This window comes from Mandrillus leucophaeus, unplaced genomic scaffold (genome assembly GCF_000951045.1).
Source record: "Mandrillus leucophaeus isolate KB7577 unplaced genomic scaffold, Mleu.le_1.0 Scaffold16, whole genome shotgun sequence".
Taxonomy (NCBI): Eukaryota; Metazoa; Chordata; class Mammalia; order Primates; family Cercopithecidae; genus Mandrillus; species Mandrillus leucophaeus.
This window is the reverse complement of record NW_012101587.1, coordinates 397092-415050: the sequence shown is the minus strand read 5'-3', so window position 1 is coordinate 415050 and position 17959 is coordinate 397092. Positions and strand designations below refer to the sequence as shown.

The window sequence follows — 17959 nt, the reverse complement described above, 5'->3', positions numbered from 1 at the left end:
GGTGAGCCAACCGCACCCTGGTGCCCACGGCGGTGCTCGTGCTGGGGCCGCAGAGCTGCGGTGTGCGGGTGGAGGCAGAGCGAGAATTCTGCACTTGTGCAGTCGTGTCTAGTTCGAGACTAGCACTCGTGGTTTTTATGGAACTTCCTATTCAAGGAGACCCAGAACAGCATTAAGCGGTGTGTCCGCAATGTGTGGCGTGAGAACACGTCGAAGTTGTGGCTTAGGATTCGTGCCTGCGTCTTCACCAGGACCGACACCGCCCAGCCCCTCCTGCTCTCCTGGCCCACCCCAAGGACATGGGACAGGGTCTGGAAGCACTTACGGTTGTGAGGAGGAGTGAGTCCCCCTGCCCCACGCCGACAGGCCCCGGTTGAGAAACGCTGGAGCGCTGTGTGTCCGCTGCACGTGGGCCTTACACACACATACAGAGTGGCTGGTGATTCTCACAGCATCTCGTTACCACAGCACTAGAGAGCTTTAAGCCGCGTCGGTGGAGTTGGGGTTTTCCCAGCCGGGTCCTGCTTCGCTCCTGTGTCCTGGGCCTTGGCCCGCGCGCTTCTCCTCTTGGGTCCCAGGCCACCCGATGGAAGGTTCCACAACAGTCGGGGTGTTGGGGCAGGCGATCTCGCAGCACCGTCCTTCGGATACTATTCTTTAGAAGGACCATCCTGGGAAACCACGTCCCGTGTCCTCCCGTAAGTTGCCCTCGTGGGTGGCACCTGTGTGGGGTCCTCACCCGCAACCGGTCAGGGCACAGGCCATCCCCTTCCCTCAGGTCCTCGTGTTCCCTCCAGAGTCCGTCCTCCCTGCCCGCCTGGTGCCGCTGTGCTCTGGAGAGAGCCGCCATTCTGTTTGCGTCCAGAAGGCAGCAGAAGTTTCTTGAGGAAAACAGCTCCTGTTTATTTTCAGCAGCAGAAAAATGCAGACGGTTCTGTTCAGGGCAGACTCGTCTCAGTAACTCGGGTTACCACTTTTAGATACCAGTTCATCTTGTGAGGATCAGACCTTTTTTCAGGTGCGCTGAATTTCTCTGCCATTTTTCTGTCTTTCTGAACATTAGCTGTTTTTTGTTTCACAAAAATGTTTTCTCTAAAAAAATTTTTTCTCAACCACTACCTATAAGCCCAGACCACTTTATTGGAGATTCCAGAAGGTTCTGTGTAAGGAACAGCCACCTGCCTAGGACCAGGGGCAGGAGGAGAGGAGGAAGGGACTCTACCTCTTCCCACCTGGAAGCCGCTGACACATCCCATCTCCCTCCTGGTCTCCTGGTCGGGCTTGGAGGACTCAGGGTCTGTTCGCCACGCAGTCCTGTTTCAGGCAGTGGTGACAACTTGATTCTTAGTCATTCGATATCACAGGGGGTTGAATTCTCAATGGGAGACAGATGTCTTGAATGTACTCAGCAGCTTTCAGCCACCCCAAAACCTAATCCTTTATATCTCAGAAATAAAAAGTGATCGTAAACCCCCAGATGTGGCTCTTCAGGAACAAACGGTATTGAAAGCGGAAGACTGCAGCGGTGGATTGTTCTGTGCATGGGAGAGAGGCCAGAGGGTTTTATGTTTGTGAATATTTAAAGCCTGCTTGATTCTCTGAGTCCTGGGCCCTTAAGACAATCAGCGCCTGCAGGAGAAAGGGTCAGAGGAGCCCCGGAGCCAAGGACCCGAGGCCTCTAGGAGCTGGAAGACGTGAGGAAGGGATTCTCCCTGTGGACACCTGGACTTTGGTCCTGTGAGGCTCATGTTGGACTTCTGACCTGCACAGCTGTGAGGTTGTGAATTTGGATCATTTGAGCCGTGGTGCGTGGTTATTACAGCAGCCTCAGGAAGCTCCTCGTGACCCGGCCCTGGTTTGACAGCCTCATTTCACATCTGTCCCTCTGCCACTCCCTGTGCTTGGGGCAGATGAGGCAGCTGCACCCCAGATAAGCCTGTCTCTCGGGCCCGTTGGCTGCACCGCCGTGGGCCTGTGAGACGAACTGGGTACCTGCCCCGTGGTGCTCTCTGGAGGCTGCCGTGGCCTCTCTTCATCCTGGGGATACATGGGGTGGGGGCTGCTTCTCCTTTTGGGACTCAGGTAATGGGGAGTCAAGTGGTCTGGAACCAGGATCAAGTGCAGCCTGTGGAGGGGCCACTGAATGAGGGGTGTCGAGACCTCTGGCCGTTTCCGGCACGTCAGTGTGTTAGACGGGCGTCTGCTGCTTCAGTGGTAGAGGAAGGGTCTCCGTGTAGACAGAGGAGGGGCAAAGCTGCTGACCCAAGAGCTGCCCGTGCCGTGGGGGATGCCACTCCCACTCCCCCGACGGGGGCTTCCCCGCCCCTCATGTGAGGAGCAGCTTGGAGAACTCAGCCCGGTCAGTGCTGTGGGAATGTCAGACCCAGTAGGCATCTGGATTTCTTCTTGGGTTTAAACCGCAGAGGCTTCTACAGCTAGCAGACCACTCACTTGATGTCTCTGCTTTCAAAGAAAAACGGTCCCCCACGTAGCACGTACTTCTGATCTCCACGTCCAGAACGTGCCTAAGCAGTGTCAGGCATGACGTCAGTAAGCGTTCACCTGAACCAGCATTGAAGAAACTTGAAAGCCGTGAAAATTAACATTGTAATTTTATCTTAACCATATTTAAATCCTGCATTTAATATACGTGGAAGCCAAGAAATGTGATGACCCCGATAAAATGCCTCAAGAACAGTGGCCGGGTGTGGGGCCACCATCACCAGGAGTGCTCCCAAAATCACGTGAGACGTAAGAACTCGCTAACATCAGGACTGCTCCCAAAATCACATAGACATGAGAACTCGCTAACATGAGGAGTGCTCCCAAATCACGTGAGATGTAAGAACTCACATCAGGGTGCTCCTCAAATCACGTGAGACGTAAGAACTCGCTGTCACCAGGAGTGCTCCCAAAACCATGAGATGTAAGGATTCGCTAACATCAGGAGTGCTCCCCAAATCACGAGACATAAGAACTTGCTGTCACCGGGAGTGCTCCCCAAACCACGAGATGTAAGAATTCGTTAACATCAGAGTGCTCCCCAAATCACGTGAGACGTAAGAACTCGCCGTCACTAGGAGTACTCCCAAAATCACATGAGATGTAAGAACTTGCTGTCACTGGGAGTGCTCCCAAAATCACGAGATGTAAGAATTCACTAACATCAGGATGACTGCCCAGGCCACGTGAAACAATTACACGGCACGTCTGGCTACCAAAAACCGGTTGAAGGCCACACGCAAAAAGTTTCAAGCTGTCACAAAAAGTTAAAACTTTGCAGATTCTTATTGCTCATGAAATGTGCCTGGATGTAGAACCTCAGAACGGTCCGGCCTGGAGTGTGCTCTTAGGCAGTGTCCAAGCTGCTGCTCTGCAGTTGGCACCGGTGAACACAGCGGTGCTGCAATCCCAGCCCGGGGCTCTGTGCTCTTCTGATACCTGAAACCACTCCCACCCATCAGTAAAGACCCCGCTCACCTGCTCCCTTTCCACAGATCTGCTCTGACCCTACCCCTACCCCACACACACACCGCGAAAGGAAGCAAGAGGTGTTGGACACAAACAAGGACTGCAGACGGCAGCCACACTCATCTCTACACGTGGGCGTGGCCATCAGTGTCTTTCAGCAAACAAGGAATGTGGACGGCGGCCACACTTTCTACACATGGACGCGGCCATCCAGTCTTTGAGCAGATGACTGCAGAGGGCCGCCACACTCGTCTCTACACATGGACGCAACCATGCCTGTATTTCAGCAAATTTGGGGAGTTTTCAACCACGATGTCTTCCAGTATTTTTTCAAGGCCAGTCTTTTTCTCTTTCGGGAATCTATGACACAAATATTAAACGTCTGGGCCTGTCCAGAGGCCCTAAGGTGCCACTTCTTTTCTTGGTGTGCTTCTTACGAGGCCGTGTCTGCAGCTCCACTCCTAGTATCTGCGGAGTCTTGGAGCCTAAACATGTTAGTGAAGCTGTGTTTATTGAACTCGACATTTGTTCAGGAAGTGCTGGGCACCTGCTAACGTGGAAGGTCTTCTCCCAGACTAACAGTAGACTCACAATGGACTGCAAAATTAATGGTGGATTAGAATCAGGGAAACTAAAGGGCCAGAACTCTTACCCATGGCTGTGTACAGCTGACACATCTGAAGATTCGTTAAAATACACGCAGTGCTCGTGAAATCAGTGATGTTTGGGAACTTTGCTGTTACTGAAGAGCAGTGATTTTTCCCTTTATGTCTGATTTGTGGTTTTCAACCACAGTTGTGACTTGATCTTTTAAAATATTTTGATTAACCAAAATCCTTTAAGAATGAGTTAGTTTTGTACATTTTGTTATCCAGTCGGTAGAAGTTGTTGGTGACAGTTGATGCAAAAAAAGACTCAGTCACAACCACGTCTAAAGATCTGATCATTCTTTGTGTGGTCGGAACTGTAGGTGTTTGGACTTGGTTTTGATTTTTCTTTCGTGAAGGTGATAACTAGGAAGAATGCTTTTCTCCTTGGGCTGTAAGTATTTCTTGAAAGGTTTGGTTACTGAAGCGATAGTGAATTAAAGTTTTCCCGCAGGTGTCATTGAAGAGATAAGACGTTATCTTTTGTTTGATGAGAGACTTGTCACAGTCCCCTCTAGGTAGAGAAGCTTTCTCGGTGGATTTTGTGTGATTTGTGTGAGTCATTTTGGGGACACGTGCTGCCTGCAGCCTCGTCTTGAGTGAAGGGCTGTGGGTCCCACCACTCAAGCTTGGCAATTTCTGAATGCTTGAGTTTGTTTTCCAAGTTTTGGGGTTTTTTTACGTTTTGTTAAAGTTCCTCTTTAGTTGATGTTTTCTGTTCATAAAAGCTGCTTTCCAGTTGGCATTATTTCACTTAAAAATTCATTCCACATTATAGTTTTTCAGGCAAATTTCGATTTCATGTTTAATAGAGTTTTGTTCCTTGAGACTCGAGCTTAGAGTGCGTGTAGTTGGCCAGTTGGATGGTGGCCTTTTCACAGGAGGTGCCGTGTCTTGTCATCTGCTGAAGCCTATGTGTCTCCACGCAAACACCCGCCTCTGTCTCAGCCAGCTCACAAAGAGACTCACCCCCACGTGTCGGCCCCCTGCAGCCTCTGTCTCAGCCAGCTCACAAAGAGACTCACCCCCACGTGTCGGCCCCCTGCAAGTTCTTGTGTGATCATGGAACTGCGGGGAAGGGAGGGTGCCGGAACCAGGGCTGGGAGGTCACCAGAGGGTTGAGGTGGGGCCTGTCCCCTGCACACCCCTGCGGGAAAGCCTGCTGGGCTCCAGAGCCGGCGCCCGCAGCCTCTCCAGCTGTGTTACCTCGTTTCTGCCTGTTCTGCTTCTCGTGCTCAGGGCACTTTCCCGACCCTGCCCCGTGTGCCTCTCATGTCCCATCCTCTCTCGAAGCCGTCCCACCTCACTGCAGGGCAGAGCTGGGTAGAGGTTTATTCTGTGATCCCAGGTCATGCAAGGAGGTTGGTAGAAGCATTTCATTTCCGTGCATTGACAGGATACGGTAGCATCTGGTGTTATCTGTATTTCCCCTTTGGTAGAAATTCCGACACTTAGGTATGAATTCATTTGTGTTTTTTCTTTTTACGTACTTCTAAATTTTCCTTAAGATTTAAAAAAATTATGTTAGCATGTTCTAAGTAAAGTAAATACAAACGACCCTCAACTTACAATGATTCGCTTAACAATTTTCTAACTTTGCAATGATGTGCAAGGGATGTGTGTTCGGTAGAAACCACACTTTGAATCAGGAGTCTTGACTCAGAATTCTGTAGAACAGCTCGTTCCAAGTCGGCCTTGTGCTGGACGACTTTGCTAGCGATGGGGCAATGTCTGAGTGTGGAAGGCAGCTGGGCCAGGTGTGCTGACGCGTTTTCGGCCTGTGATGGGCTCATCTGGACGTGACCCCATCCTGAGTCCAGGAGCCTCTGTGGTACAGAAAACTGTTTTTCAAAGAGTGCGGTCACCTTTTTTGTAACAACAAGCCCAGGAAAGAGAGGTGTTGTTCCCACACTGATATGTTTACATGAGTCAGGCAGAAAGAGGGAGAGGAGATCGGAGCACGGTGTAGGTGAGGTCAGGTTTTAATGTGTGCCCATGTTTCTGGTTTGGCTGTGCCAAGCGTGCCTCCGGATCTTCCAGATGGCAGCGAAGGGACACGTGCCGGGCTGCCCTGCGTCACCAGCGTTGGCACAGACGTCTGAGGCCTCCCAGGTGGGCCGCCACACTAGCGAGGGTCCCTCGGGGTCCCTGGGTTGCCTGCGGGCCAGCCCGCCCTCCCTTGGCTGTCAGATGTAAATCAACAGATTTTTAACAGTGCCTTTCTCTCTTGACAAGGTGTGATGCAGTGTTAAAGGCCCTAAGTATTTCAGAATAGAATTGAATAGAATTATTCCCTTAGGAGATTTACCATCAAAACAGTAAATACAGTGATGTAGGCATTCTGGTGAAGTGTGAACAGCAGTAACGTCTTGAAGTAACTAGATGCTCTGATTAAATACCAGTTCACGCCAGCGTCTCTGGTAATGTGTTACTTTCAGGGATCGTTATCATGACCTGATGATAAAGCCGCTGCCTCAGCTAATTAACTATTGGTTAAAATGTTTTCGCCTTTTGATGATTTGGGCCAGGGCACATGTGCTGTGACTGCTGGACAGTGGCGATGGGTTTGAAATTGCAGACTGGGCGGGTTGGATGAGTGCGGGCCGGGGGCTGAGCCGTGATTTCTGATCAAAGCGGCCTCACACCAAGCCTTTGTCACTCTGGACTCGGCCTCCCCTGCTCCGAACTGCGCCTGTCTCAGGAGTTGTGCTCCGTCCTCTGTGGCCGTTTCTCGTACCTGCTGCGGGGGTGGGGTTGGGTCTGTGTCAGTGAATGCCCCTCCGGGCCCCAGCCAGGTGTGCACACCCAGACCCTCCTGGGAAGCAGCCTGCGCTGGGGGACTGCGGACAGGCCGCCCCGCCTCACCTGCCTGTCTTGGGGACCACGCGGCTGTGCCTTCGCACACAGACGCCCTCAACATGGGAGAGTGGGAGAGCTGTGAGCAGGGCTGTGCTCTTGGAAAGGGAGCCCCCAGGAGAGCTGCCCAGCAGCACCCCCCACCATGATCCATGCCGGACATAAAACACTCCTCCCTCCGCTGGCCGCCGGCTGAGCGGGCCCCTCGATGCTGGGTGCGGGTTCTTTCTGCACGTCCTTCTCCCATCTCTGTGCAGTTCCGGGAAGGAGGTGAGAACTTGAGTTCACCTCCCCGCACTGGGCTCAGCCTCTCCCGCCACCGCAGCAAGGCACTGACGGCACCCATTTCCTGCCCGCTGAGGTTCGGGGAGGCTGAGGTTTGGATGCGGCGCTCCCATCACCTGCTCACTCGCCTGCCGCCTGTTTCCGCTCCCATCCGCGTCACACGTGTCAGGCCTGGGGCCGGCTGAGCTCACCCCAGGTGTTCAGGAGTTGCCCTCTCTGCATGTGTCCCAAATTGGAGGCGTGCCCAGAGCGAGCAGGCGGGCATCTTAGCGAGCGTCCCGTGGCGTGGCCACATCTCCACTCCCAGGTGGCTGCTCTCCTCCCAGATTCCAGGATGGGAAGGACTGGGGTGCCTCCCGGAAAGCCCTGTCCCTCAGGAGTCGTGCTGTGAATCTCACTGATCTTGAGAATTTCAAGCAAATATGCTGGTTATTCACCATAAAATCCAACAGTGCACTAGGAATAAAATCCGTGTTCACATAAGGGATAGAAGGAATTTAAACGCAATCTTTGCCTGCGAACCGCCTGTCTGGGTTTGCTCTTTCACCCGGGGCTTTGTTAAGGATTGGTTGAGTTTCAAACCCCAGGGCTCAGGTAGAAAGCAGAGTCCCATGTCCAGCCCCCACCCTGCTGCACTCAGAGCCCTGGACTCTGCCGGGAGAAGGCCTGTTGCTGGGGGACGGGGCCCGGGAAGGAGGTCTGTCGCTGACTCTTGGCCGTTTGTCAGGTGGACGACATCCTCGGAGAAGGCAGCGACGACAGCGACAGCGAGAAGAGGAGGCCTGAGGAGCAGGAGGAGGAGCCCCAGCCCCGGACGCCAGGGGCTCGCAGGGAGCGGACACTCGGGGCAGCGGCGTCCAGCGAGAGGAGCGCGGCAGGCGGCCGGGGGCCCAGGTGAGTGTGGGGTCTGAGGTGGGAGGGGCCTGACGCAGGCTCCCAGAGGTGACTCTGCTGTTGATGGACCGCCGGCTGCATCTCGTTCTTCATGCCCGTCCCCCCTTCTGTGTGTGAAACCAGCAGCTTCCAAACTCAGCAGGCCCTGGTAGTGGCCGCTTGGCTGTCTCCATGCTGACTCCATGTCATACATGTGCGCAGGCGTGTGTGGGATCTGCACGTGTGCAAGGAATGTATGGAGTTCTGCACGCGTGCGCAGGCGTGTGTGCGGTGTCTGCACATGTGCGCAGGCATGTGGGGTCTGCACATGTGCGCAGGCATGTGTGTGGTGTTTGCACGCGTGCGCAGGCGTGTGTGCGGTGTGTCTGCACGTGTGCACAGGCCTGTGTGGGGTCTGCACGCGTGCGCAGGCGTGTGTGTGGTGTTTGCACGCGTGCGCAGGTGTGTGTGCGGTGTCTGCACGTGTGCACAGGCGTGTGTGGGGTCTGCACGTGTGCAAGGAGTGTATGGAGTTCTGCACGCGTGCGCAGGCGTGTGTGCGGTGTCTGCACGCGTGCGCAGGCGTGTGTGCGGTGTCGGCACGCGTGCGCAGGCGTGTGTGCGGTGTCGGCACATGTGCCGTCTGTTGATTCTTAGTGTTCAACATGAAGACTGCGTCGGTTGTTCCCTCCGCCCTGCCAGTATCAACATGCCAGGATTTGCGGGTGTGGAATGACTCGGTGTTTCCTGTGACCGTAAATTGCTCTTACCAAATAGAATAGGACACGGTGATGCTGTTTCCTTTCTTAAACGTCTGTTTTACCTGGATTTGATAATTACCTCACTTTTGTTAGCTTTCTTCCTTTTTGCCTGTTTCTGAATCCCTGGCTGCCTCTCCGCTCCACTCCCCCGGCCTCCCCCGACCCACCCTGCTCGCTGCCCCCAGGAGTTGCCTTCCTCACTCTCTGGGGTGTTCTCTGTCTCTGCGTTTTGGTGGAATACGTCTCCCAGAAGCTTCCTGAGAAAGTGTCTTTGTCCTGTCCACACGTCCACAGTCGGCGGGATGCGTAATCCCCAGGTGGCACCATCTCCTTGAGGATTTGGAAGCACAGCTCCCGCCTTTAGCTCCGGGGCTGCTCCGAGCCCGTCCCAGGTAACCTCGGAGGCTTCGTCTTGCTTGCCCGTTAGACAGGATGTGGCCCCCAGGTCCTGCCGACATCCTCAGTACAGATGCGTGTCCCGAGGATTTGCCCTGAGAACTTGGCCTCCAGAGCCTTCTTGCGGCTGCTGCAGGGCTTTGGGGCCAGTGAACCTCTGCATCCTGGTTTCCTCACCTGTGAAATGAGGTAGGAGCAGCGCCAGCCTCAGAGGGGCTACTCCTAGCTTCAGCAGGCGAGCAGGGGGCGCTCCAGGTGCACGTCTGGCGTCTGTGGTGAAGAAAACGGTGCAGACTGCTTGCTTTCTCCACTGAAGCGGTTCTCCCCACGTCTGGTCTTACTCTTAGGCTCTCCTGTAGGTGAATAAACATTTCAAGAAAAGAGTGTAACTCATTCAGGCAATCCAGTTACAAAATTGGGCCAGAAATTCCAACCACAAATGCAGACAAGATAGTCATTGTTCCATTTGCAAGAATTACAGAAAATCACTTGATTTTCTGCTCTGTGGTTTAGCAGGGAAATGAGTGCAGCTTCTCTCCGGGCAGCCCACTCTGTGTTTACCATCTAGGAAGCAGTATTTTCCAGCTGTGCTGAAATGATGTGAAATTGTTTTAGGAGAGATTTTGAAATTCTGTATTGGGTGATAACATGCCTTGGTTTTTCCCACATGAATTACGGGGTGGTTTTGCCTGGCCTACCTTCCTTCACTTTTCGGTGTAGACCGTTGGGTCTGTTGTGAAGCTCTGGGGTCAGGCCTGGGGAAGGTGGCGCACTGGGGGCCTCTGGGAGGGTTCCACTGCTCTCCCCCGAAGACCCTCTAGGCCAGGGCTAAGCTGAGCCAGCTCCAAGGAGTCCACCTGCTGCGGCCATGTTAGTATCTGGATTTGCAGCGTGCTCTGGGTATGAACATAGGTGGTTTTAACCTGGTAATTTTTTTCTAATTAAAAGAAGAAACCCAAAGTGCTTTTCCACTAAGACTGGTGACGGTGTTGCTGATATCCATCCACGTCATCCATGACACATGCCATGTCTGTGCCTCCCCCTGTGGGCACCTGGACGTGGCGCTCAGCGGGTCGGGACCCAGAGCTACAGAGGACTTGGGGGCCAGGACTGGAGTTAGCACCCCTGGGTTTTTCTTTTTTTTTTGCTAAATGACCTGCCCATGGCGGAAGTGAACCTCACTGGTGAAACCATGCAGACGAGATTAGCCCCTCTACTTTGGGGTGTCTTCCATGCTGCTCTCCCAGCTGCAGGAGGCGGTTGGGGCTGTGCCTCTCCATTCTGGCTTCTCAGTCAAGGACCGGATTGTTACTGTAATCGCCGTTTCACTCCATGTCTTAGGGACTGGGTGGGCTTGAGTGATTTTAGAATTTGAGATAAGGAGAATAAAGCGTCCTGGGTGTCTGTTCAGATTCTGCTGCGCAGACTTCATCCCCACTGCTGGGACGGTGGGACTCTCATCCCTGCTGCCGGGACGGTGGGACTCGGGACTCGGTGCTTGCTCACAGCCTTCATCTCTGCCGCCGGGACGGGTGGGACTCTCACCTCTGCCGCCGGGACAGTGGGACTCGGGACTCTGCACTTGCTCACAGCCTTCATCTCTGCCGCCGGGACGGGTGGGACTCTCACCTCTGCCGCCGGGACCGGTGGGAGTTGATGCCTGCCCCCTGCCTGCGCCACGCCTGCCGTTTGCGGATCACTGTGGGCGTGTGGCCGTGATAGCAGCCTGTCTGCTGGAGGCCATGTGTGCCCCTCGAAAGGGTGGGGCAGTGGGGTCTGTTCAGCTTCCTGTCAGCTCGGTTTTTGTGACTTTTGGGCTTTGGGGACCTCACTTCTTCCTTAAAGACCAGGAGACTTGGGGCCTTCCGGTTTTATTTCATTCCTGTTTATGGGGTATTCAGTGAGACATGAATGGTGTGAAATTTTTCTCATGAAATTTTTGCTTGTCATGAAGTAAATGTGGTTTTAGTTTTTTTATTTTTGCATGTCGAACGTGTCGGTTTCGTCGTGATTCTTTCCCATGTGGCGACACATTCCGTACGGAAGCCGGAGGCAGCTCCGCTTTTCCCGGCAGTGCCCTGGCTGGCGGGACGTCTTGCTGATTTCTCATGGCCAAGAATCTTAATGTCAGTTGAACTTGAAAATGAGTTTTAACAGAAGGGGGAAGGTTGTGTTTTTTACTTGTCTACCAAGAAGTGATTCATTCTTCCCTCAAGTCAACAAACATCAGATGCCTGCTCTATATGCAGCCGCCTGCCAGGCACTTTCGCTCCTTAAAGTAAATCCTCAAAATAAAAAGCCAAACAAGGCATCTTCAGAATGTTTAAGGATCTCACAGACACATGGTCCCACCACCAGTTCCAGGTACTGAAAAAAACAGGCTCCCAGGTGAGGCGAGGTTTCCTGCTCAGGTGATCTGTCCCTGAGCCCCTGGTTGGGTGAGGTCCCCGTGTGAGGTGAACTGTCCCTGAGCCCGTCCTTTTATGCTTTTGGTTGCCGGAGGTGAATCATCGCTCACAGAGGCAACTTTAAAATATACCATACCCTTTTTCAGATCATTCCTAGAGTTCGTGGAGAAGTGAAAACGACATTGAGTTAACTGCCAAGAAACATAGCATAGCATTGGTGGGAGCTGTTAGCAGCAAGATGAGCTGGTCGTTCCCATGATCTGTTGACAGAGACAACAGCTGACGACGGCTCCCTAAGTACTTGGAGGTTTTAGTCCTGGCGCCGTTTCCTGTCCCATCTGGTGCAGTGATAAACAGGAAAGGAAAACAGCACCACATTTTAAAGGCTTAGTTTCCTGACACGACTACCCAGATCCCAACACTCAGCTCTTCTCCACGGGGGCGTGTGATCAGCCTGCATGGGAGACACGGGGCAGCAGGCAGGGCCCTTCTGAGGTTGACCTCCTCTTGTCCGTTTGGGAGGGTTGCGTGAGCTCCCACTTAGACAACGGGGAGTAGTGCTCCACCAGAAACACTCACACATCAAAAAAAGATAATCTGTAGAAGAGAGAGGAGCAGAAAAACTATTCAAAGACATAATGACTGAAAACTCCCCAAATTTAATGGAAAACATTAATTTGTATGTCCCAGAAGCTCAACAAACTCCAAGTAGGATGAACACAGAGATCCTCACCTGGGCACATCCCATTGGAAGTGGAAATGCCAGGAGCAGGGCTGGGGGCCCAGAGGAAGCATGAGGCATCACAGGGGAGATGCCTGAGGGCAGCAGAGGAAGCCTGAGGTGGAGGCGTGAGGTCAGCAGAGGAGGCATGAGGCATCCGGGAGAGAGGCCTGGGAGCACCAGAGGAAGCGTTAGGCGTTGCAGGAGAGAGGCCTGAGGACAGCAGAGGAAGCCTGAGGCGTCCACGGAAGAGAGGCCTGAGGGCAACAGAGGACGCGTGAGGCGGAGGCCTGAGGGCAGCAGAGGAGGCGTGAGATGTTATGGGAGAGAGGCCTGAGGGTGGGAGAGCCCATCACACCAGGCCGCTTCGCCTCAGAGATGGTACCACCACCCCCAGGCCCCTGTGTGCAGCAAAACAACCTTTCCAAAACAAAGGCAGGGTTTTCCCAAAGTGGGAATTCAGTAGCAGACACACCTCACAAGAAGTTCTAAAGGAAGCGCTTCAGGCTGAAAGCAGGTGACCTGGATGAAACTCTGAATCCACACAAACAAGCAGAGCGCCAGGAATGGAGATTTTGTAACTCTGTAAGGTTGCGTGTTGCCTCTCCTTTTTTCTCTTGATTTAAAAAGCAGTATGGTTTTATAGTATAAGACTCTGTGCCCGGGCGTGCGGTGGCTGTGACTCACGCCTGTAATCTCAGCACTTTGGGAGGCTGAGGCGGGCAGATCACTTGAGGTCAGGAGTTCAAGACCAACCTGGCCAACATGGTGAAACCCTGTCTCTACTAAAAATACAAAAATTAGCCAGGTGTGGTGGCGTGCGCCTGTAATTTCAGCTACTCAGGAGGCTGAGGCAGGAGAATCACTAGAACCCAGAGAGCGGAGGTTGCGGTGAGCCAAGATCACGCCACTGCACTCCTGCCTGGGCCACAGAGCGAGACCCTGTCTCAAAAACAAAAAAACCCAAACAACTCTTTGTACCTAATTCTGTTGTTGGGCCCATACCATGTGGGGATGCAACGTCAGCCAGTAGCCATGCCGAGGAGGCGCCTGGGATGAAATGACGGCCCATGGTGACCAGAATTTACAGCAAGAGCTGAAGAGACCCAGGAGTGCTGAACAAGGTCGGTCGGTCTCACGTGCTCCGAGTGTGCACCTGCTCCCCCTCCTGCTGTAAATAATTCGACGATGTATTGTTGGGTTTGTGGCGTGCGTGGGTGTGGTATTGTAACAGTGAAGCACGGCCGGGTGCAGTGGCTCACGCCTGTAATCCTAGCACTTTGGGAGGCTGAGGTGGGCGGATTGCCTGAGTTCAGGAGATCGAGAACAGCCTGGACAACACCGTGAAACCCCGTCTCTACTAACATACAAAAAATTAGCTGGACGTGGCAGCGTGTGCCTGTAGTCCCAGCTATGCAGGAGGCTGAGGCAGGAGAATGGCTGGAACCTGGGAAGCAGAGATTGCAATGAGCCGAGATCGTGTCACTGTACTCCACCCTGGGAGACAGAGCGAGACTCCATCTCAAAAAAAAAAAAAAAAAGCATAAAGTAAGGAGTCTGAGTGTGCACCTTCTCCCCTCCTGCTGTAAATAATTACAACGGCATATTGTTGGGTTCGTGGCATGTAGGACGTGATATTGTAGCAGTGAACACGAAGTGGGGAGGGGCTGAGCTGTGCAGCAGCCGTGTCTCCGTATCAAATTGGAATTAGGCCAGCATAAGTCCGAAATTGATTCTGATGGAGTGAGATACGTGTATGCTAAACCCAAGAGCAGACGCTAAGGAAGTAACTCAAAATACATCGTGAAACAGATCATGAAAATGTGAAAGGAAAATAAACCTCGGTCCCATCATCACGAAACTGAAGGGAAAAGTCACTCTGGGAACTGCCCAGGGCCAGCCTGCCGCCCATTCTATCCCAAGCCACCCTCTGCTCACTGAGGCAAAGGCAGATCTGACGGCCTGCTTTGGAGAGGCTGATCTGAAACTCAGAAGAATGCAGCCATTTGTCTCTTGCCTCCCTGTGACCTGGAAGCTCTCCCCGGTTCCAGCTGTCCCACCTTTCCAGACGGAGTTCATTTCACGTATGTTCTTTTGTGTCTCGTGTCTCCCTAACTTGTATAAAACCGAGCTCTGCCCCGACCACCTCAGGCACATGTCAGGACCTCCTGAGGTCGTGTCACGGGCGTGTGCCCCCAGCCTGGGCAAAATAAACTTTTTAAGTTAACTGAGACCTGTCACAGATACTTGGAGTTCACAAAAGGAACTAAAATGTTATATTAAAAAATACTTAATGCAAAAGAAAACAGAAAAGGGAAAACAGAAACTCAAACTACGTGAGACATGAAAAACAGCAGAGTGGCAGGTGTGAATGTGAGGGGGTTCAGAGCTTTACGAGTGGATGAACGTTCGGTCAGGGGGCAGCACCCGTGGGAAAGCTGGAGTGTTATCCTAATGTCGGAGAAGACTGAATTTAAAGAATGCTTCTACAGGTCAAGAAGGACGCTTTCTAGTGAGCACGGGTGGAACTACGATGCTAAGAGCTGGACCCATCGGGCAGATGTGACAGTTGCTAGCACGTGTGCTCCGGAAGTGAGAACCAACTCACCAGAGGCAGAAACTGACAAGCAAAGGGAGAGACTGGCACGGCGAGACTGCAGAGGTTCCCCCACTGCTCAGCCGTAGGAGGCAACGTGGGAGGACGCTGCCCCTGGGAGGGCCACAGACCAGTCCTGAAGCTCTTACGGGAACACAGGAGACCCTGGAGGGTTTTGCGGAAGAGCCGGCCAGAGGACGCACGTCCTGCTTCAGAGCGATGGAGGCTGCGGCGCTGGCGTGATAACGGCGTGGTGAGCCTTGGAGCAGAAGTGTCCACCCCGGAACGGCCCCATGTCCGTGGCCCGCTGGCTCTCAGCAGGGGTACCAGGCCACTCCACGGGAAAGACCTGTGCGTCCTGTGAGTGGGGTGGGGAATCGGAAGGTGCCGCTGGGATTCGGAGGTGTCCCCACGACACGTAAGTTCATGTGAGTTTCAGGCGTTTCCAAAGCAGCTGTAACGAGCGTGGCCGTAACGAGCGTGGCCGTAACGAGTGTGGATGATTTTTGTGGAGAAGATGAGCGGTCAGCACACGTACGTGTTGTGACTGGATCGCGCGTCCCTCCTGCGTGTTCTGACCCTGTGGCCTCTCCAGGGTTTGCCCCTCGAGGGTGTTGGAGGTGTAGGCTGTGTTCGTTCTCCCTGCGCACAGCGTGTGGAGTTTTGGTTTGTGAAGATTTGCTTTTCTGTATTTTCATAGTTACACAAACATGCATCTGTTGGAGAAGTGAGAGCCTTTTGACAACCGCTGTCGCTGTGAACAGGTCGGGAGGCCCTGCCTTGCCCACCCCATACTTAGGGGCTTAAGAAACAAGGCCTGCCTATTGCCCGGGCTGGAGTGCAGTGGCACAATCGTGGCTCACTAATTCCTGGGCTCAAGGGATCCTCCCGCCTCAGCCTCCCAAGTAGCTAGGACCACAGGTGTGGACCACCATGCCTGGCTAATGTTTTAAAAATTTTTTTGTAGAGATGGGGAATTCCTGTGTTGCCCATTGAGACCAGCCTGGGCCTCAAACTCCTGGCCTCCAGCGATCCTCCCACCTCCGCCTCCCAAAGTGCTGGGCCTACAAGCGTGAACACCGTGCCCGCCGTGCCTACGGGTGCTGAGGTGGTCTTTGACGCACCAGGCTGAAGGCTCCTAGTTGCGTGCCTCGACTGTGTGCTGCCGGCCACTCCAGTGCCTGCAGTTTAGAATTTGGGTACAGAGCTGCTGCATCGAATGGTTTTTTAAATGATTGCCCAGTAAGTGAGACACATTCATTTTTTCCCAGTCCTTTCACACCGATACATGAAGCAACAATTCTCACCCTGAAAAACCTCACTGAACTTCCCACTTTCAAGAGCCCCGCCTGGGAGCAGCGCTCGGAGGGGGGTTGGGTGCGGTGAGCTCTCGCCGGGTCCCTGCTCCTCTTCCTGTAACACACACAGGTTAATTCTCATGCTGTGAGATTGCTGAGGAGAGCGTGACGATGTCCACGCCCAGAGCTGTGGCGTCCCCGCCGGGGCCCTGCGGGGACTGGGGCTCAGGTGCGGACGCCGCAGAGGGAGGGCACCGCTGTCTCTCACTGGACCTGGGCCTGGACCCGCTCTCAGCAGCAGACCGACTCCTGCCGCCTGCTCTCCTTGGCGGAGCCCGGCCCCGTGCTGTAGGGGGTTGGACTGTTGGGTCTCCGCTTACGTCATCTGGCAGGTTCCCTGCAGGTCCCCGCGGAGCGCAGAGCCCCCCACGCCGCCCTCACGCCATGTTCCACTCTAGGGTGCGTTGGGGAAATAATCCGCCATGTGCAGCGCCTCCCGCAGGCGTCCCAGCACGTGCAGACCTGGCCATGCCAGCGTGGGTTTTCAGGGGCGTGGCGACCTCGCTGTGAGCGGCACTGACCTTCCCTCTTCTTCCGGCAGCCGTGCTGGTGGCGGCCACGGGAACCCTGTGCCTGGATTGCTCCGTCCCCGTTGGATTAGATGCTGGTGTGACCGGTCGTGCGTGTGTTTGCTGGGCTGACAGGTGTCTTTCTGGTGCCAAGTCGTGTGCACTGTGCCGGCCCAGTGTGTTTGGAAAACTGAAATATGGGGGGAGGATGTACATACCTATTATTGTTTGTATTCTTGCCTTATTATTCCACATTGAATTTGAGTAAATGTTCAAGCTTTAAATTTTCCTCAGATTAAATGTTAATATTGGTCTATGGAGCTGTGCAACCGGTCGTAGAAACAAAATAGAAATATTGCATGTTATGCTGAGGGAGCGAAGCTGGTATCAGTTACAGACATTTACTAACCATGGTTTGCAGCTGTGTCTAATGTTTGAGGTAATTTTTAATGACTAAAATCCATTCATCTTGTACTTTTAAATGCCATACTCCGAACATCGTTTAACCAAGAGTGAAGGTTTGTGCCACCTTAGTGAAGCGTTCCCTGTTCTTCATTACGGAGCTGGAAGCCCACAGGAGGCCGAGACTGTGGCATTCGCGGCACCAGGAGGGACCGCGCGGGGCCAGCCTGGGGGACCCATGGAGGGAGGCGCGCTCCAGCCCGGGCCCTGTGACCCCTCGGGGTGGAAGCCGTCGACCTGGTCCCAGACACGCAGCCTCATGTAAGCCCTGCCCTGTCTCCCAGTCAGCCACGTTTTTCCAAAGTGCGTGGAAAACATTTCTCAGCATTCTCACCAGCATCGTGGGGTCCAGGCCCCCGTTTTGAGATGGGAATGGTGGCGCCTGCCCGCGGGGTTTCTTGGAAAAATCAAAGGAAGAAACAGTTGGTGCAGCTGGCCTCAAACCACAGCGTCTCCAGCTGTGAATCCGTAAAGGGTTCCCAGCGAGTGCTGTGAGTGCCTGCCGCCGCCTCGTCTCACACAACAGCAACAGAATCATGGTCAGAGGCCTTTAGAGTCATCATTATCATGTCTGTGCATGAGCCATGAGTCTGTAAGCCGTGTCTGTGCGTGAGCC

General features: G+C 53.7%; 1 protein-coding gene across 1 annotated transcript in view; it reads left to right on the top strand.

Annotated features, from left to right (window-relative positions):
* CTDP1 (CTD (carboxy-terminal domain, RNA polymerase II, polypeptide A) phosphatase, subunit 1) overlaps nucleotides 1-17959 on the top strand; it is an 88274-nt gene that overhangs the window by 58332 nt on the left and 11983 nt on the right. The window contains exon 13 of the mRNA XM_011975873.1: nucleotides 7987-8153. Coding sequence (XP_011831263.1) covers nucleotides 7987-8153 — 167 coding nt within the window. The remainder of the gene's footprint in view (nucleotides 1-7986; nucleotides 8154-17959) is intronic.